This window comes from Notamacropus eugenii, chromosome 3 (genome assembly GCF_028372415.1).
Source record: "Notamacropus eugenii isolate mMacEug1 chromosome 3, mMacEug1.pri_v2, whole genome shotgun sequence".
NCBI classification, from domain to species: domain Eukaryota; kingdom Metazoa; phylum Chordata; class Mammalia; order Diprotodontia; family Macropodidae; genus Notamacropus; species Notamacropus eugenii.
This window is the reverse complement of record NC_092874.1, coordinates 60,225,226-60,246,389: the sequence shown is the minus strand read 5'-3', so window position 1 is coordinate 60,246,389 and position 21,164 is coordinate 60,225,226. Positions and strand designations below refer to the sequence as shown.

The 21,164-nt window shown below is 34.4% G+C and overlaps 1 protein-coding gene across 4 annotated transcripts in view; it reads right to left on the bottom strand.

Moving 5' to 3' along the window:
* The window catches only part of MALRD1 (MAM and LDL receptor class A domain containing 1), a 1,140,778-nt gene that overhangs the window by 135,781 nt on the left and 983,833 nt on the right, over positions 1-21,164 (bottom strand). For all 4 annotated transcript variants that reach the window (XR_011976660.1, XM_072651641.1, XM_072651639.1 and 1 more), the window contains one exon: positions 8,550-8,813. Coding sequence is in view for 3 of the 4 variants with exons in the window: in XM_072651641.1 (XP_072507742.1) it covers positions 8,550-8,813 (264 nt within the window). In the remaining variant the exon portion in view is untranslated. The remainder of the gene's footprint in view (positions 1-8,549; positions 8,814-21,164) is intronic.

The window sequence follows — 21,164 nt, the reverse complement described above, 5'->3', positions numbered from 1 at the left end:
CTGATCCACATAAACTGGTCTATTTCTCTTACATCTGATTTTCCATCACTGTGCCTTTTCGCTGATTGTCTCATGTTCCTGGACTGCTCTGTCCCTTCAACTCTATCTATTGGTTTTCCTGGATTCCTTCAAGATTCATTTCAAATCCTGCCTTTTTAAGAGACCTTTTCTGGTTTCCTCAGTAATTAATGCCTTCCTTTTTTTTTTAATGTGCTGTTGTATTTTCATTTATTTTATTAAATAATTCCCAGTTACATTTTAATCTGGTCCAGGCTGTACTGGGAAGTGCCGTTGTATGAAATGTCTTAACTGTGATATCACCTTCCTTTTATTAAAAACTGACTGCTGGGGCCCAAAACTATCCCACTTTGCTCCCAAAGGTTACAAAACATGACAGTAACTTTGGGACAGCTATGTTGCTCCAAATCCCTAGTACAGCCCCTCTACTTTCTTCAATCTCTTCTTTCTCTTCTTGCCCTTTGGTGATTCTACACTGAAGAAATGACAGATACATGAGGCACATGCCAATGTAGTTTCAATCCTACTGTAATCATGTCTTTGTCTATTTTTATTTGTTTTTTTTTCCAAATTGTAGGAAAGATTGTATAGTATCTTAGATCTCTATGTGTTTATACTACCTTCCTACTAGACGGTAAGCTTCCTTTCTTCAATATAAATTTATCTATTTTCATTTCTTAACATTCCCTTCCTCAAAATTTTGAATTTCAAATTTTCTCCTCATCTCCTCCATCCCCCACCCCAGGAAAGAATGTATTCTGATTGCCCTTTTCACCAACCTGCCCTCCCTTCTATTCCCCTCTCCCCCATCCCTTCTAATTTCTGGTAGGATGATAGATTTCTATGGCCGATTGCCTATATATCTTATTTCCTGGTTGCATGTAAAAACAATCTCTGACATTCATTTTTAAAGCCTTGAGTTCCACATTCTATCTCTTTTTCCCTCCCCACCTCCTCTCATTGATAAGGCAAGCAATTCAATAAAGGTTGTGCATGTATGGTCATGCAAAACACCTCCATAACAGTGATGCTGTGAAATACTAATTATATTTCCTTCTATCCTGTTCTGCCCTCCATTTATTCAATTCTCTCCTCTGACCTGTTCCTCTGTCAGTGTTTGTTTCCCATTATTCCTTCTCCCAATTTGCTGTCTTTTCTATTATCCTCCCTATTTTATCCTCTTCCCTCTCCCTCCCACCCCACTTTCCTGTAAGGTAAGATAAACTTCCATTCTCATTTGAGTGTGTATGTTCTTCCCTCCTGACACCAAATCTGATGAAAAGAAGGTTCACTTATTCCCTCTTGCCTTCCCCTTCTTCCTTTCCATTGTAAAAGGTTTTTTTTATGCCTCTTTTATGTGAGATGATTTACTACATGCTACCTCTCCATTTCTCTTTCTCCTAGTACATTCCTTTCAACTCTTAATTTTCTTTTTTAGACATCATCCCTTCATATTCAGCTCACCCTGTGCTCTTTCTCTCTAAATATATACATACACACACTCATACTCTCTCTCTCTCTCCAACTATCCTAATACTGAGAAAGGTCTCATGAGTTATAAATATCCTCTTTCCATGGGGGAATGTAAATAGTTCAACTTTAATATGATTTCTCCTTAACTTTTCATGCTTCTCTTGATTCTTGTATTTGAAAGCTAAATTTTCTATTCCGCTCTGGTATCTTCAACAAGAATGCTTGGAAGTCCTCTATTTCACTGAAGTTCAATTTTTCCCCCTGAAGCATTATACTCAGTTTTGAGGGTAGGTGATTCTTGGTTTTAATTCCATCTCCTTTGACCTCTGGAATATCATATCCCAAGCCCTCCTTAATGTAGAAACTGAGAAGTGCTGTGTTATCTTGATTGTGTTTCCACAATACTTGAATTGTTTCTTTCTGACTGATTGTAATATTTTGTCCTTGACCTGAGAACTCTGGAATTTGGCAACAATATTTTTGGCTACAATATATGCAATATTTCTAGGAGTTTTCCTTTTGCTATCTCTTTCAGGAGGTGATCAGTGAATTATTTCCTCTTGTTCTATAATACCAGGGCAATTTTCCTTGATAATATCTTGAAAGATGATGTCGAGGCTCTTTCTTTGATCATAGCTTTCAGGTAGTCCAATAATTTTTGAATGATTTCTTCTAGATCTGTGTTCCAGGTCAGTTGTTTTTTCCAAAGAGATACTTCACATTTTCTATTATTTTTTCATTCTTTAGGTTTTGTTTTATAATTTCTTGATTTTTCATAAAGTCATTAGCTTCCATGTGCTCTGTCCTAACTTTTAAAGAATTATTTTCTTCCGTGAGCTTTTGGACCTCTTTTCCCATTTGGGTTAATCTAATTTTAAAGGTGTTATTTTCTTCAGCATTTTTTTCAGGCTCCTTTAGTAAGCTGCTGACTCTTTTTCTTCATGATTTTCTTGCAACACTCTCATTTCTCTTTCCAATTTTTCCTCTACTTTTCCTATTTGATTTTCAAAGTCCTTTGAGAGCTCTTTCATGACCTGAGATCAATTCATATTTTTCTTAGAGGTTTTGGATGCAGAAACTTTGGCTTTGTGGTCCTCTGGCTGTAGGTGTTGTTCTTCCTCATCACATAAGAAAATTACTCTTCACTGAGAAAGTAAGAATCTATAGTCTGTTTCTTTTTCCCCATTTGCTCATCTTCCCAGCCAACTACTTGACTTCTTAAGTGAAGGGCTCCAGAAGCAGCTTCAGCTTCAGCAATGGATGCTGCCACCTTGGGGCAGGGGCTGGGGCCAGACCATGTTCCCCTCTCAGGCAGGTGAGAGACCCTTCCAACTGACCTTTGAAGCTGTGGTTTGCATTTATGGGTTGAGGGGTCTGTAATGCTCAGTTGGCAGTTGCCAGTGATTCAGTCCCCTGTTCTGCCCATACTGAGTTGTACTCCCATTCCACTCCCAGTCTGGCATGATACACCCTTCCTGTCCATCGTCCAGATTATCTTGGGCTGGAAATTTGCTTCACTTTGTCATTTTGTGGCTTCTGCTGCCCTCGAATTTGTTTATAGTAATTTTTTACAGGTTTTTTGAGGGGTTTGGGGGAAAAGTTGTAGCAGATCCCTGCTTCTACTCTGCCATCTTGGCTTCACCCCCTCTAGTGCCTTCCCTTCTGAGATTACCTTTCATATACTCAGTATATATCCCTGTATATAAACTTGTATGTCTCTAGTTATTTATATGTTGTCTTCTTTCTTAGAACGGAATTCCATTAAAGACAGGGCATCCTTTCTGACTCTGTATTAATAGAGCTGAGCACAGACACAATAGAATAAGTGCTAAATAAATACTTGCTGACTTGATACATAGAGGAATATGCATGTGAGGCATTTTTTTTAATTCCCCTATGGGAGTTACTCAAGTAGAGTACTACTTAAATATACTCAGGAAAACAAGGGAGGAAATAAGGAATGAAACAAACACTTATTAACTACCTATCATTGTGGCAGGAATTGGGCTAAACATCTTACAATAGTTATTTTGTTGGATCCTCCCAACAACCCTAGGAAGTAAGGGCTATTATTACCTTCTTTCTACAATTGAGGAAACTGAAACAGAAGGGAAGTGACACTCAAGGTCACACAGGCAGTTAAGTGACTGACGCTAAATTTAAACTCAAGTCTTCCAGACTCCAGGCTTAGCCCTCTATCCAGTGTGCCACCTATCTGCATTTTGACAACTGCAAAGTCACACAGAGTATTCCAACTCCTCTATGTCACCATTCTGAACACTTTACTCGGTCCTCTGTCTGTCATCCCCTGCATTCCTTGCAACCTAAGGACCCAAACCCAGAAACTTCTTTTGTTCTCTAAATGTGACAAAGGACATAGATGAAGACTGTGGGTAGCCCTCTATCTACTACCCCATGCTGCTTCTTAGAGTATCTCAAGCTTTTGAAATAAAAGCTTATAACAGATTTCATCTTAACCCATATGGAGGAAAATGGAGAGATGTTTATCTGACAGTGATATAAGATTTCCTTTAGGGATGTCATGCATTGGATTTTCTATGTGATGATGATACTGACATACTAATGGTTCATACACAATGAGCTGGTCCTATATTTACCATGAGAGAACATGGGAAATTTTAACTGTCATTAAGCATTTACTATTGGCAAGGCACTAAATAAGTGACCTAACTCTCTAGCCCTTAGTTTCTTCATATGTAAAATAAGATAGTTTAACCAGAGGATCTCTAAGATTTTTTTCAACTCCATATCTTATGAAATATTTTGACTAATCAAAAAAATCACTGTCCCAGAGCATTTGGAAATATAAATACCATCTCCAAGCAAAATATTACTCTCTTCTACTCCCATCAATTCAACAATGTTGCCTTCCCTATTATTGTAAAAGTTCCACTAAAATATTGTGTATACTAAAGAATTTTTAGTAAAAGTAATGAAAAAATCATTTCAAGACATGCTATATAACTGTAAAGACTCTGAATTCAAATAATTATATCTTAAGCTATTATCTATAAATATTCATAATGTCAAACGCTACAAATATATTCACCTTTGTGAAATACCAATAAATACCAAGGAACAAAATGACAGTGTGATGGTGATATACTATCTCTCTTCCTGTCTTCAGTTTTTATTCATTGTCACATGTGTACATACCCAATATAAAAACACAGCCAGATAAAAATGATTCCCCACAGTCCTAGGTAGCATCCGTAGATCGTAGATCACAAGATATTAGAGCCGGAAGAAACCTCAGAGCCTGTTTATTTTAACCCTCTCAAATGATAGTTGAACAAACTCAGGCCCAGATCAAGAAAATGACTTTTCCAAAGTCATAGACTAAATTTGTATTGGAACAAGTAGCAGAGCAAATTGTTAGAACAGGGAAGGGGAGATCAATGAACTAGACTTTCTAAATGTAAAAATTCCTTGTCACAAAGGTTTTTAAATTCCAACATCATGGCCACGTTTCAATTTGGAATCAGAAGACCTGAGCTCTCATTTAATTTCTACCCTATGGATGCCATCTCCTTCGTTAGAGGAGAGTGAAGCTTTTGTACTTTTGTATCCCTAGCAAATCTCAGTATACAGTAAACACTTAATATATGCTGTCATTCATTCTCTGAGACTCAGTTCTTACATCTATTAGAGAGTTCCTAAAACCACATCCATTCAGACTTATGACATTATGACCCTTAGGAAAAGAAAAGAACAGTAGTGAAAAGAATTGCTGACTTGGATTCAAAAGACCCAAAGTCAAGTCACTTTATCACTCAAGGTACCCTTCCTTCACCTATAAAACAAGGAGCTTGTATTAGATTATGATAATTTTCTAAATTCCTTCCTGTTTTAATATTCTACAAATTCTATTTGTAGTCAAATGGGAACTTTTATTTATATTTGGGATTTAGAGTTATTCTAAGAGCTTGGAGGGAATCTTTTTAAACTACAAAAATTTTATTGCAGAAAAATAACCTTATAATATGAATTCATTTTAAAAGAATGAAGGCCCATTCTCCAAAGTCTAAGAGCTTGAAATTTTTTTTTTGTTGAATAAAAGACCTTTAAACTCTTGCTAATGCTCATACGAGGAATGGATTTCTGTAACTGTCTATGACCTTGAGTCATTCTCTGGCCTCAAAACCCCTTCCCTGATCAAGAAGAACTGCTATTTCCATGTGTAGAAAGACTCTGTTCATCATATGATCATTTTTTACTCTATCATTCTATATGACTATGTGTCAAGATACATATCACTATGTAGCTCTCTCTCTAGGCAATATAGCATGAGATTATTTATCATTAAAAAAACACCTCCCATCTCACCATAACAGCTATGTTGAACAAGTATTTGTTCCATCTCCAGCTAATCCAGAAATTAGTTATTTTCTATCAAATGCGTTATGGTAACCCTCTTGTGAGACAACAATACATTTCCTATGCTCTATAAAGAGCCTTCTGTTTTGTCCACAATATGCAGTTCCTCTTGGAATGTGAAATCAATGGTGTCTCAAAGCCAAATTCAAGCACTTGTTGGAGCAAAGTAACTTAGTGGCTAGCAGCTGTTCCATTCGTTCAGTCTACCATACTATTGCCTTTTTTTATCTTTGTCTTTAAGCGAATATAGCAAGTTTTTATAAAACTAAATGTATTATGAAATAAATTATGTAACTTTACGATATTTTGTAAAAAAATTTTATAACAGTTTATAAAAACAAATTAGACAAAACTAAATGCACACTGGAAAAAAAACAAATTTAGGTTGCAAATACGGAGATATAGTCATTGTCTTCCTTATAAAAACAATGTCTTGTACTGAATACCAATGCTAAGGACAAGGACTTCAAAGAAAACTATGGACAAATTTTCCTTGCCAATTCTTGAGAAATTTGAGGCCTCCTCCTACTACTGAGCTAACATTTACTAATCTTCCAATATCTCCATCTCAATTCCGTGATTCTTGTCCTGAGCTTTCCATTCATTGGGCTTCTCAAAAGTGTTAAAGTACTGTAGGTGTACTTAATGATCACTTACTGATTAACTTACGGATATAATGCTTACTGATTAAGTGATTGAATAATCCTACATCACCATGCCTTGTTTTATTATATTTCATCATATTGCATTTTTTATAAACTGAAGATCTGTGGCAACCTTGTAGCAATCAAGTCTGTTGGTATCATTTTTCCAACAGCGTGCGTTTACATCATGTCGCTGTGTCACACTTTGGTAATTCTCACAATATTGAAATTTTTTTCATTATCATATCTATTATGATGATCTGTGATAAGTGATCTTAGATGTAATGATTTTGGGGAACCACAGACTACATCCATATAAGACAGTGAGCTTAATGGATAAATAAATGTGTTCTGCAGCTCCACTGATCTGTCATTCTCCATCCTTCTCCCTGTCTTTGAAATTAAGCCAATTAGTCACTCTACAATGGCCTCAACTGTTCAAGCGAAAGGAAGAGTCAATCAATGCAACAAACTTCATTGTCATCATATTTTAAGAAATTTCCACAGCTACCCCAACCTCTAGCGACCACCAACCTGATGAGTCAGCAGCCATCGACACTGAGGCAAAACCCTTCACCTTTTTATTAAAAGCCTCATCAAAGGCTCAGATGATAACGAGTTTTTAGCAATGAAGCATTTTTTAATTGAGGTATATGCATTTTTTAGACATAATACTATTGTACGTTTAATAGTACACAGTATGGTGTAAGCATAACTTTTGTATGCACTAAGAAACCAAAAGATCCATCTCCCTCACTTTATTATGTTGGTCTAAAACTGAACCCACCAAATCTCCAAGGTATTTGCCTCAGTGGCTTCACTGAAATCCTTCTCATTTTAATTGCTTTGTCCTTTGTTCTCATTTGCCACTAGCATGTCATGTTTACATTATCATGTCAGTCTTTCCCTCAAACACACGGCTAATACTCTTAAATCTCCTATTCCTGAAGCATCTTTTGACAGAAAAGAAGAAGGAAGGAGGGAACAAGTATTTGTTAGGTGCCAACTTTGTGCCAGGAACAGTGCAATATACTTTATAGATATTATCTCATTTGATTTTCACAACAAGCCTAGGGAATGAGTGCTATTATTATTCACCTTTTTTAGTTAAGGAAACTGAGATGGATGGAGGTCAAGTGACATACCCCAGATCACACAGCCATTGTATTTTAGACTGTGTTTGATTCCTACCTTCAGGTCTAGTGCTTCAGAAATCTCCATAATTTCTTGATTAATTTAAGGATTATTACCACGATCTTTCCCACCCACCAACCTATTTCCTCCATGTCTAATAGGCACACATAATATTATTAAATCTCCAATAAAATATGATTTCTTATGATAGCACTTGGCTAGTTTTGCCTTAATTCTTTTTTTATGTCAAAGGTCCAGGTCTTACAACTCTCTCCATACATTTATTATTTTGCTTTTATTTCCAAACTGATAATTATTGTTTATGGCCCACTGGTTTGGCCATGTAACCCTGAGGCATAAAGGAATCATTTCCCTAACATACTGTCCTCATTGGACAATCTAAACCCTATCATATCTGTCCACAATCTTAAAAATGACCAAAATTCACCCGAGTGAGTGCATTTTCCCATATATAAATTTTAAGATTATAATAGATTGTTCTAATACCAGAGGAAAGAAGTTCTTCGGAGTAGTTAGGGATGTGCTAGTCATCCTTTTCTTGGGAAAAATTAGATATGTTCACACACACATACATATATGTATATATGTGCATACCATATATACATATATATGTGTGTGTGCATGTGTATATATGTATATGTATATACATGTGTACACACATATCAATATATATCTATACACACATACAAACAATTTTATACATATATTTATATATATAATATATGTATGTGTCCATGTTTATACAACACACACATCTATGTATACACAATTGATAGTTCACTCATGTTAAACTACAGGAATTTTTATTGCATCTGTCAATTTTTCTTGATCATTTTTTAGTAGTGGAACAAAGTGACTTACAGCAGGTAGATTCATCTTCATTAAACTGGCAGTCTGGTACTCCATCACAAAGCAAGAGGGATGGAATGCATTCATTTGCTGAACACTGAAACTCCATTTTGCCACAGGTTTGAGCAGGAGACCTGGTAGGACAATCCAACTCATCAGTTCCATCCATACAATCTTCCTGCCCATTACATTTTCCAGACAGCGGCACACACTGGGGTACATAAACACAGGGGAACTGATCAGCCTCACAGTACGTTGGCAGTGTTGTGACAGGGCCTAGGACAAAAGAACAAAACAAAATTATATCAAAGAAGATGTGCCAACTATTATAATATCCATTATTAAAACACTACAGAATATTCTTGTTCCTACATCAATGGATGGAAACAGAGATAGCCATTAAAAAGACCTGGGTTCAAATTCAGCTTCTGATGGATACTGACTGTATGATCCAGAGTATTCATTTAACCTCCTAGTGCTCCAGGTAATAGGAATCTCTTTAAGAGTATCAGTTATAAAGTGGTCAAAAATATGAATAGGCAGCTTTTGGACAAAGAAATCAAAGCTATCCATAATCATATGAAAAATGCTCTAAATTAATTCTCTTTTGGAAACGAAAATTAAAACAACTCTGAGTACCACCTCACACCTGTTAGATTGACTGATATGATAGAAAAGGAAAACGTCAAATGCTAGAGAGCAGAGGGTGTGGGAAAATTGAAACATGAATGCACTATTAGTGGAATTCTGAATTGATTCAACCATTTTGGAGAACAATTTGGAACTATGCACAAAAGGCTATAAAAATACTAGGTCTAACCCTCACCCTAACCCTAATCTCAAAGAGATAAAAAACAAAGAGGAAAAGGACCTATGTGTAGAAAAATAATCATAGCAGGTTCTTTAGTGGTGACAGAAAACTGGAAATTGAGGAGATGCTCATCAATTAGGAAATGGCTGACCATGTTATAGGATTGTGATGGAACACTATTTTGGTATTATAAGAATATATAGAATACAGAATATGATGCTCTCAGAAAAACTTGGAAATACCTCTTGAACTGGTGCAAAGTGAAATAAGAAAAACTAGCAGAACACTGTACACTTTAATACCAATATTGTATGATGATCAACTGTGAATGAATTAGCTATTCTCAGCAACACAATGAAACAAGGCAGTTCCAAAGGACTTCTAATGAAAAATGCTATCCATCTTCATAGAAAGAAATGATTAAGTCTGAATGCCGAATGAAGCACACTTTTCCTTTAACGTTTTTCTTTTTGTCTGTGCTTTCTTTAACAACATGACTAATAAGGAAACATGTTTTGCATGACTACATATGTGTAACCTATATAAAATTGCATGATGTCTTAACTGGGGGGAGGAGAGGTAGAGAATTTGGAATTATTTTTTTAAAAAAAATGTTAAAATTGTTTTTAAATATCATTGAGGAAAAAATAAAATATAAAAATAAAAATAAAAAAACATATATATGCCTATATGTATGTGTGAATATATGTATACATATATATATATACACATATATGCACACACACATGCACAGAGAAAAAGAGAGAGAGACAGAGAGAGGGAGGGAGGGTGGGAGGGAGAGAAAGACTATAAGTCATAGAATACCTGATAAATCTACATTGATAGAAGGAGATCCCTCAGTGGAATTTCCATAGACTAATGAAATCACAGGTTCAGTTAAAAAAGTACCGAAAAATAGTCCATTTAAGAATATTGCTAATTCTACTTATTCTGCCATTTTTGGTGTCCAATCTTCTTAATTGGGGATTTCAAATTTCTTTTTTTTAAAGGCATAAATAAATAACATTAAAAATAAACTTCAATAAAGGTCCTTGGTTCAAATACTGATTCTCTCCCTTACTTGTATGACCTTGGGTAAACCATTTAAATTCTCTAGGCTTACACATCCTCCTCTATAAAATGAAGGGTTGGCCTGGATGTCTTCCATGGCAGTTTCATCTCTAACATTTTGACTCTATGAGGTTATTTTTTGTGTTTGAATCATATCTCTGACTCAGGTTTTCCAAGTCTGGAAAAGCACCATCTGAGAGTAAATTAGTTGCCTTTGGAAGCTACCTACAATCACTTTTTTCCCCTGGCTTCTAGAGAATGATTTGGCAAATTAGTAAGTCAATGTGCTAAGTGGAAATCCAATGATTTGACATGGTTTGTATAGTTTCTAAAGTGATTCAACCACCAGGACAATTAGGTTCTTAAAGTTTTTCACAAGGGTGGACCACTGCACTCTTGGCATGTACATGATTTTGTCACTTTGTATGCTGTCCACTGGGTTTGAATGATCTGTTATGAGTTCAATCCTGCATCTACACAACAGTAGTGGTGACAACTGATCAAATTGGCAAAGACAGTCTATCCATGGAGCAGTGAGATTCAAATGGGTTGATCTGTCTGAAAGTCATTATTTCAATAAAATTTTTGACTTTCATGTTCACACATGGACACAGCTTGCTTACTGATTTAGTGTTAGTGGTGCCATTGGTACAGGCAAGGGAGAGGTTACAGGGTAAGCCATGAGGATATACTTAACCTCTATTAGCTCTGTTTCTATCTTCCATTAAAAAGTATTCACGTAATTTTGACTTTTCTATACCTAGATCATGTCGTTAACTCTCTCATAAAGATGTCTATCTATATCTAAGGCAGCTAGGTGCACAGTGGATAGAGTGCAGAGCCTGAAGTCTAGAAGACTCATCTTCCTCAATTCAAATCTGGCCTCAGACACTGCCTGTGGGACCTTGGATAAGTCACTTAATCCTGTTTACCTCAGTTTCCTTATCTGTAAAAATGAACTAGAGAAGGAAATGGCAAACCACTCTAGTATCTTTGACAAGAAAACCCCAGAATGGATCACAAAGAATTGGACATGACTGAAATAACTAAACCACAGCTAATCTCTATACCTACGTCTATATATATGCTCTCTCTCTCTCTCTCTCTCTCTCTATACATATATACTTACACATATATACATTATTTATATTTGTAGCTATAGGTATCTATATATGTACAATGTATATATATACACATATAGATTTATATATATTATCAATATTTATTTCTATGTTTGCGTTTACACTGATATTTATGATAGTGCTCTGAGTTCTTGCTAGCCTCAACAGTGATTATGATTTTCACTAATACATCCAGACTCTCTTGTCTTATGATAAAATCAGAGAAGAATCAGAATCTCAGAGTTGGAAAAGACTTCAAAGGCTATCTAGTCCAATCTGTATCTGAATAAGAATTTCCCCTACAATATAAATAAGGGGCGATCTAGCCTATGTTTGAAAATCCCTAGTGAAAGAAAATCCACTATCACCTAAAGCATAACACTTTTGCAGAGTTTTAACTGTTAAAAAAGATTTCCTTGCATAAAGATATTTTTCCCCTATCAATAGTCACCTGTCACTCCTAGTTCTATGCTCTGGAGCTAAGTGGAACAAATCCCAATCTTAATTTGATATGAGAACCCTTAAAGTACTTGAAGAAGACCATCATGCTGTCACAAGGTCTTTTTTTCTCCAAGTTAAACATCCCTATTTCCTCCAATTAAATGTCACATGACCTAATCTCACACTGGTTGCCTTTCTCCGGGTGATCTTCAACTTATCAATATTCTTTCTAAAATGTGTTACTCTAGAGGAGATCAAAATACTTCTAGAGTATTGGGGAAAGTATGATAAAGTCAAACCACATGTTAGCTGGATTTGGATATCATGTGGTCATGATACTACCAACTGGGCTAATCATTATTGGTGGGAAATAAATTATACTTCCAGTTTACTCCACATGATTCTTTTATGAATGGCCTTTCACTGATTGGTTCTAACTATTTAATTCTACCGTATTAAGTCCATGTATAAGAAAGAAGATATTATGTGTGTGTTTCTAATACAGTGTTCTGAAGTTCTCCTAGATAAGGTAGTTCATGAATGAAATTTCTATTTGTAATTAATAAAATAATAAGAACAGCAAGCATTTATATTGCACCTGTTATGGTCCAGGCGATGAACTTTACAAATATCATCTCACTTGAAGAATAAACAAAGATTAAAGAGACTTAATAGACTGTATCCATAACTTTATTTTTATTTCCAACTACAGCTGAAAATGAAAATAAAAGATCTGAGTCACCTTAATATAGTACTTCTATTTTACTGGGCTTAAAATATTAAGCTTTTGCTAACAGTTAGAGGGGAACTAATGCTCTCCGCTTCAACTAATTCCCAGACTATTTTTTAAAATTTTATAAAAGAAAAAAATTGCAATCAGATGGGCAGAACTTTAATACTGTTCCATAACTATTCTTCCCCTCCAAGGGATTGCACAAAAGGGAGTAACCTCTGTTTTTAGGGATCTCTTCCACAGAATCACGTCACCAAATTCCTGGAGAGGACATTAGAGATCAAGTACCGACACTTAGGGAGCAGTGTGCATAAAACATATGATCATCCAAATTTAACTAAGATTTAAAGACTTCCAGAAAGGGAAATGCTATAACTTGATTCAATATTCTAAATAATTCAATCATCTTTTTGAGTAGGGATCTTTCTTTTGTCAAACCAAGATCCCTTCCACATAAGACCATTTATCCTTGTTAGACACCATTGAAATGAACAACTGGTAAATACCTTCTTTCTATGGCTCTTCACATATCTGAAAGTTATTTAGCCTTCTCTTTTATACACTAAACAATACCATTTCCTTTCACATTCCTCAGGACCTGTTTTTTATATTTTGAATCATTTTTGCTGATTTTTCTTGTTTCAATTTTTCAGTTTTTCCACAATTATTTTAAATTCAGAAACCAGGAAAATACTTAATAATACCTGATTAATGACAAGTGAAGTGGTCTATCTACCCTCTCTTTTTGAAGGTACAGCACACTCCTTAGAAGACATATTCATACTATGAAGTCCAAGTCTCTGTTATGAGATTACCTGGATACAATCCTAACACTAATATTTACATCCTATATGATCATGAATAAGTTTAAACTCTGTAGTCCTCCAATCATCTGTATGATTAAGGGGATGAGGTAGATTGTATCTGTGTCCCTTGTTCTCCTCCTCTATCTCCTCCTCCTCTTCCTTATAATTTTTTTTCTCCTCCTCCTCTTCTACCCTATTCTTCCTTTATAAGTCTGTCTTTACAGATTTCATATCTTCTGTATTCTCACATAAGTTTGGCTCCATAACCAGACTCCATCATGGTAACTTAGGGATACTATGAAATACATGACATATTTCTTGGGGAAAGTTACTCAGAGGACTTTAATGAACAAAAATCCTTGCCCCACTATAAACATTTAATCTCTGCTTAACCTCAAATGAGTCCCTTATATTTTCTTGTTTGTTTAGGGTTGGTATGGAGAGGGAGAGATGTCTTTGATGTGATAGCTAGACTCACACATTCTTCAAAGTACAGTGACAATGGTCATTCTGAGTCTAACAGTTATTGAGACACTTCAATATGCAAAAACATTTTTTAGTTCTGATAGAAATTAACCCCATGAGTTGACAGCAATACTGTCATAACAAGAATTTCATTCAATTTTTATATTTGGACATGTCCAAAATTTTATGTTTAATCTCATATTTCTTATGTTCACATAGTAACTATCTGCTCATGGTTACAGTTTTTTCTAGTGATTGAATAAAATTAAAAAAAGGATGGTTTTATAATCTTGAAATTATTGATTAGCTTTGCTAACCAGGATGTTCTAAAAGTCAAACTGTATCTTATCCTCTAAGATAAATCCCAACTCTAGACCACCAGTACTTTTCCTAGGATCTGTGAACAAATACAAAGACAACCGTGAAAAACCTGTGACAATTTTATGTATATATATATATATATATCAATAGAATTGGTTTTCTTTGTCATACTACGTATTCTATTATAAGCATTTAAAACCATTATTTTAGGAAGAGATTTATAGACCTCACTAAACATTCAATGGCATTTATGATACAAAAAAGTATGAAATTATGGTATGAACGAATGATAGGACTTGCAGTCTCAAGACCTGACTTCATGTGCTAGCTCCAACATTGACCAGTTATGTGACTTGAGGAAAGTACCTTAACTTCTTTGAGGTTCAGTTTCCTTGGCCTCCAAATGGGCATGATATAACTAGCTCACCAGATTATTGTGAGGATCAGAGGAGATAACCCCTATAATTTTTTTTTTTTGCAGGAATAGTATCACAAGGGTTAAAACTGAGGCTAACTATGAATGCTAAAGCAATTGATACAAGAAGAGTTCTTTTAATCTGTGGAAATAGAGGATGATTGATAGACCATTGATGAATGTGGATGGGTTGATAATTGTGAATGATAGCTAGAAGGCAAAACTATTTATTATCACTTTTGAACTTGGTAATTTACCAAATAGAACAGTTAGACCTAAGTACAGATTTAGAACTAGAGAAGGCCTCAGAAGTCACCTAGTTCCAATCTCGTTTTATATAGGAGAAAATTGGGCCCATAAACAGGGTTATGTTGGAGTTCTAACCACTTGGAGAATTCATCTTTAAGTTTTCAGTGGGAGCATTTGCACATTTATACCTCAGAAGTGGGCAAATGAGAATTTAGTTTATTGTTCTATGAATTGTCTAGATTTGAGAAAATAACTATAATCTAGATCAAATTTAAAAGTGTGTACATATTTTTTTTTTTTTAGAGAGAACCAAATTGTTAAAATACACTGCTTACTACATTTTCCTATAAACATTCCTTGAGCTCAGCAGAAGTGCAGCAGAAGGCTTAAGGAATGAAACAGATGAGATCTGGTGAGTGAAGGCTAACAACAATAAAAAAGAGGATGCTAATTATAATAATTTAAAAGAATAATTTGAATTTATCCAGTGTTTTAAGAATTGTAAAATGCTTTACATTCCTTATCTTCTCTAAGCATTGTAATACCCTTCCCCTTAGGGATTATATAGCTTGCCCAAGGCTAGTAGTAACTAATGGAACCTGAATTTAAATCTAGATCCTCTGAATCCAAATCCAGAACAAATACTGTGATTACTAAAAGTTGTTTTCATTTTTCTCAATGATGTGGGGATAAAAATTTTTTAATATCTTCCATATATGGATTTTGCAAACAATCTTGTTTCATCTGCGTAAAGTTGGGTTTTTTTGCCCTTTCTTTTACATATAGATCTTAGGAGAAAAAGTAATCATTTCTCTAAATAGGAAGCCCTCCTGGGACAATATGGAATAAGGCTTAATTAGAACTTTTGACTAACTGGAATTTTCTGTTTAACCAATATGATAAACAGCAAAGCTTTTACTACAGTCTTTAAGCCTCCACTTATATTGTGCATGGAGATAGACACAGTATCCCAAACTCTAAGAACTTCTGTCTTCTCTCACAGGATGCCATGTACTTTGTTCATCTATGTTTGAAGAGCATGTGGAATTCCTTTGCCAAAGAAATAAAAATGATTCTTTTCATTTTAACTTTTTAACTTAAAATGAAATCCAATGAAACATTTTCATGAATTTCATATGTTTAGAAAGTGTCTAACATGCTTGAGGATACACCGAATGATGCATTTATCTTTGTGAATAATATGTTTAATAAAAACAAAACTGACCTTGTTTCAAAATGGAAAAAAATAAACAAGAAAATTCAGGTTTGGAAACTAAATATTAAAATAAAAGTATTCAAAAGCAAATTTTGCTATTTGTGAAACAAATGGTGACATGTTGATAGAATAAACTTTTAATTCAGTCATAAGGAGGCATATAAATATGTCCATCTCTCAAAGGTAAATTCACTAAAAACACATCTGAAAAAGCAGAAAAACTGTGAAATAGATGACTAATATTCCAAATTCATCAGAGAATTAAATTTTAATTAGCTACAAAAAGATTCTTTTGGTCTAAGATTTTGAGTCACTGGCTAATTATGTTCTGATTTCTATTGTATGTACCTTCATTTAATACAAACTTCTAACATACCTTTTACTTAAAAAAATGAGTCATCAAATTATAAAGATTAGTCACAAGCTTACATTACTTCACAAGATTTGGGGGATTTGTAAGCCAGAGAAGCAAAGACTTAAACTAATTTAGGAGAGACTATTTGAAGATTATTAATGTGACAGTATAGATAGAAGGTTACAATGCCATCTTCTTGCCCAGTGTCATTAGAGTGTAATTTCTAAGAGTAAGGACTCTGTCTCTTTCACATATGATCACTTTCACTGTTGAAAGGGCCAGAGAAAAAAGAATTTTTATGTTAAACTTGTAGAGGATGAAAAGTACTGTCTCTTTTCAACATGAAGAATTTGGTTGCTAAAATGGTGAGGAAAGGAATATTTGGCGTAAAAATTAACAAAACTAAGTATGAAAAAAATGCATTTTTTTCTTGTTAAAATGAGAAGAGACATAATTAGGAGGACTACAGAGAATACTGTCTCTTGGATCAATGAGAGGACCTGCTAATTTAGAGCAATCACTGGGTGCTGTGACCCCTCAACCAATTTACATTTGACTGTTTTCAGACTTTGAGAATTTAAAATTGACAAAGGGAAAAAATTTATAATTGTTTGGATAAGATAGGAGGCTCGAAGAAGGGCTGTTGTCTTTATAAATAAAGGAAAGATTTTGTGAATTTTATGTCATAAGAGAAAGACAAATCATTGACCATCCAGAAGTTCTGATTTGAGGCACAGGGAAATTAGAAAACCTATCTGTGATGATGCCCAGTTAAGAAGCTGGTAGGAGAAGAATCTGGCAGTCTATCCTATCACCTGATACGAAGGCTTCAATTGCTGTACTGGCTGTTTGCAGGTTGGCTGGCAAAAGATCAGAAGCTCACTGGAAATGACTTGAACTCCATTGTGGTTTATCCTATTGCCCTCAAGAGCTACCTTAATACTGAGAAAGGTTAGACCTATTAAAACTATGTGGTTGCTCTCACTGTGGTCTGAGAGGGAGAAAAAGAAAGGGAAAACAGGTTTTTCATCAGCTTTGCTATAATAAGGTGCTAAGAATTAACTAGATGATGTAAGATCATGCTGAGGGAAAAGGCAGCTTAGCCTTGTCTGCATGACTTAGAGAAATAACTTGAGGAACTTAACTGTTCTTGGGTTTAAGGATACTGAATGTTGGTACTGTAGCAAAACATTTTCTCAATGACTTTTTAAAAAGTAATTCAGGGCAAAAAGAGTTTGCTACCATTTTATCAGTGCCAGTAGAGAAGATAAATTTATTTGCCCTTCAGGAAAGACCAGAAAGGGAGGATAGAACAGAAAAGCTACTTTATGGAGGATAGATAAGTAGTTGCTGAAGGACCCAAGGACTTCAAGGTCTTGAGTTCAGAATTGTGTGTTGTGGTAAGCCCATAGAATTATCCTCATTTATGAGCCTCCCTGCTATAGGTTTCTATAAATGAGTGCTCATTATTGTCCACAAATCCTGGGACTACAGTGATGAGAGAATGTGACTTAGGTTTATTTGCTGAGAGTTCTATAGTGATCATTACTGCATCTACCTTATAGTGATTAAAGATGATTTTATGATTTTTCTTGCTTTTACATTATTGTCAAATAAATGCTTTGTGTTTAAGAGTTATTATACCATAATAAGTGATTTTATATAAATGAGATGCACACCATCTCAATGGACTGCAAGTCCAATGCCTTATCCACTATGCCATGTTGATAGAAAGGGGGAAAAGAAAGGAGGGAAGGGAGAGGGAGAGGGAGGGAGGGAGGGACAGAGAGAGAGAGAGAGAAAGAGATACAGGATACTTCAAAATTCTTAGTGCAGTTTTAGGCTATTAAAAGTTAGGACTGCAATAGGTTTTTTGAGGTATATAAAAGAAAAAATCCATTTATAGCAGAAAGAAAAGTCCATTTAATTTTAAAGTTGGGAAAGTGGATTTTGAGTCCTACACTGTCAGGGGAAAGTGCACACATACCAATAGAAAGCAAAAAGTGGGGAAATGGAAGGGGAAAAAAAAGCAAGGAAAATGATGCAGTAACAAGTTGAATAGAAATGGGAAAGGAAAGAGAATCTGTATTGGAGTGGGTCCTCTTTTTCTCCAGAGCAACACGGCTAAGGCCAAAATAGAGATGCCAAAAACACAGTGATGGTGACAGAGAGGGAGGGGGAAAAACCTGTAGTTATAGAAATGAAAGACATTATATAACTTGAATTCAAGAATCACAACATTTTTCTGGTAATCTGCCTTGGGATCATCACTTTTATCTCATCAACTGATAAAAGAATATTCTCATATGTTGAATTCAAAATATTTCCATCAATTTTCCCTGATTAAAGAAGATTTCCAAAATTCTTTAAATGGAGACCCAAGTCTTGGATTATTAAACATTTTGTATATTCCTAGAGATAGTCAAGTACCATCTGTTTAGAAAAGAACATATACCATAAAGAAAATCAGATAATTTATTTACCGTCTCAGAGAAGAACAAAGGACAGAGGAGGAAAAAGCATTTTGCTTAAAGACACAGAACATTCATTAGAGCTTTCCCAAAACAATGAGATCATGGAAGTATTATTGAATTAAAATGAATTGTGTGTGTATGTGTGCGTGTGTGTGTGGGTATGTGTAGTGCTATACTTTTAAAAAATGACTCATAGTGTCCTATGAGTTACCAACAAATACTACCAGGAAGGGACAGAAAGAAAAATTACATTAAAAAAAAACTATATAACATATAAAATATTTGGAATTCTATCTAGCACAACATACTCTGGGACTATATATATATATATATATATATATATATATATATATATATATATATATATATATATATATATATATATATATATATATATATATATATATATATATATACATATGAGTAAAACTATAAAACACTCCCTGCAGAAATAAAGAGGCCTACATAATTAAAGAAATCTGAATTGTTCATGGATAGACTCTGCTAATACAAGTAAAATAGCAATATTACGTAATACTTGCCAGGTAGCAAAGTAGAAATAGCTTTGACTTGGACTCAGTAAGACCAGGCTTAAATCCTGCTTTAGATACCTGCAAGTTGAATAAGCCTAAGTAAGCACTGAAGCCCTCTAAGCTGCAGGTTCCTCATCTGTAAACTAAGGATAATAATGACATGAATCTACAGGTTTGTTGTGAGGATAAAATGGGATGATGCGTATAATGTGCCTTGCAAACTTTAATGTGCTATCTGAATTATGATCATACTAGCTATTAAATCCATTTGATTATTTAATGGTACACCCATCAGTCTCTGAAAGAATTATTTTATAGAGTTAGAAGAATGACAATAAAATCATGTAGAAGAATAAACAGGCAATAATTTTAAGACAAATAATTTTTAAAAAGTGAAAAGGAAAGGGGCCAAATAGTACCGGATCTGAAGCTATGCTACAAACGCATAATTATCAAAACTATTGGTACTGGTTAAAAAAAATAGAGTTTGATCAGTAAAACAGATTAAGTACCAGGTATACAAAAGCAAATGAACACAGTAGCATAGTATTTGATTACCACAAAGACCCCAACTACTGTGGTAAGGCCACCCCCCCCCCGCCCATAAGTTCTAGAAATAAACATAAACTGCTGGGAAAATTTGAATTCAATATTGTAAAATTTAAGTGTAGACAATAACTTATAATGCAAACATACATATACAACAATACATACAACATAAACTATAATTAGATAAATGACAGGCATAAAACATCATCACAAGCAAAAAAAAGATCAAGAATGAAACTATCTTTAGATTTATGGAAAGAGAAAGAATTTATGACCTAGTAAGGGTCAGAGAAGATTACAGAAGATAAAATGTAGAATTTTGATTTTAGAAAAAATTGTAAAAGCTTTTGCAAAAACAAAACCAATAAAGTTAAAATTCAAAAGTAAACAGGAAACTAAGGGAAAACTCTTTGCAACAAGTTTCACTTATCAAGGTCTTATGTTCAACATGCGTAAAAATTCATTAAAATGTATATTGTTAAGAGTTATAAATAAATGGCCAAAGAATACTAATAGGTAGCTTATAAAAGAAGAAATGCAAACTATAAATAATCATAAGAAATGGTTTGTCACTAATAATGAAAGGTGTATATTAAAGACATTCCAAGGTTTTACCTTAGATCTGTCAAATTAGATAAATTGACACAAAGTAAAAATGGTACATGTTGGAAGGACTGTGGGAAAACAGGCACATTGATGTACTACTGATGGAGCTGTGAATTATTACTGCTGTTCTGGAAGTCACACTAAATTGTACACTGAAGTATACACTAAAAACGTATGTAACCTTCAACTCAGCAATGCCACTAGACCAAAGAGATTAAAGAAAGTGGTTAAAGGATCTATATGTACAGAAATTTTTATACCAGCTCTTTTTGTAGTAGTCAAAAACTGAAAACTAAATGAGGGATACCCATCTTTATGGGAATAGTTAAACAAATTATGAAATATACATATAATGGCATATCATTATAACAAGTATTGATAAAATGAATAGCCTTAGAGAAACCCAAGAAAACTTTCATGAACTGATGAAGGGTTGAATCATCACACAAGGAGGACAATAT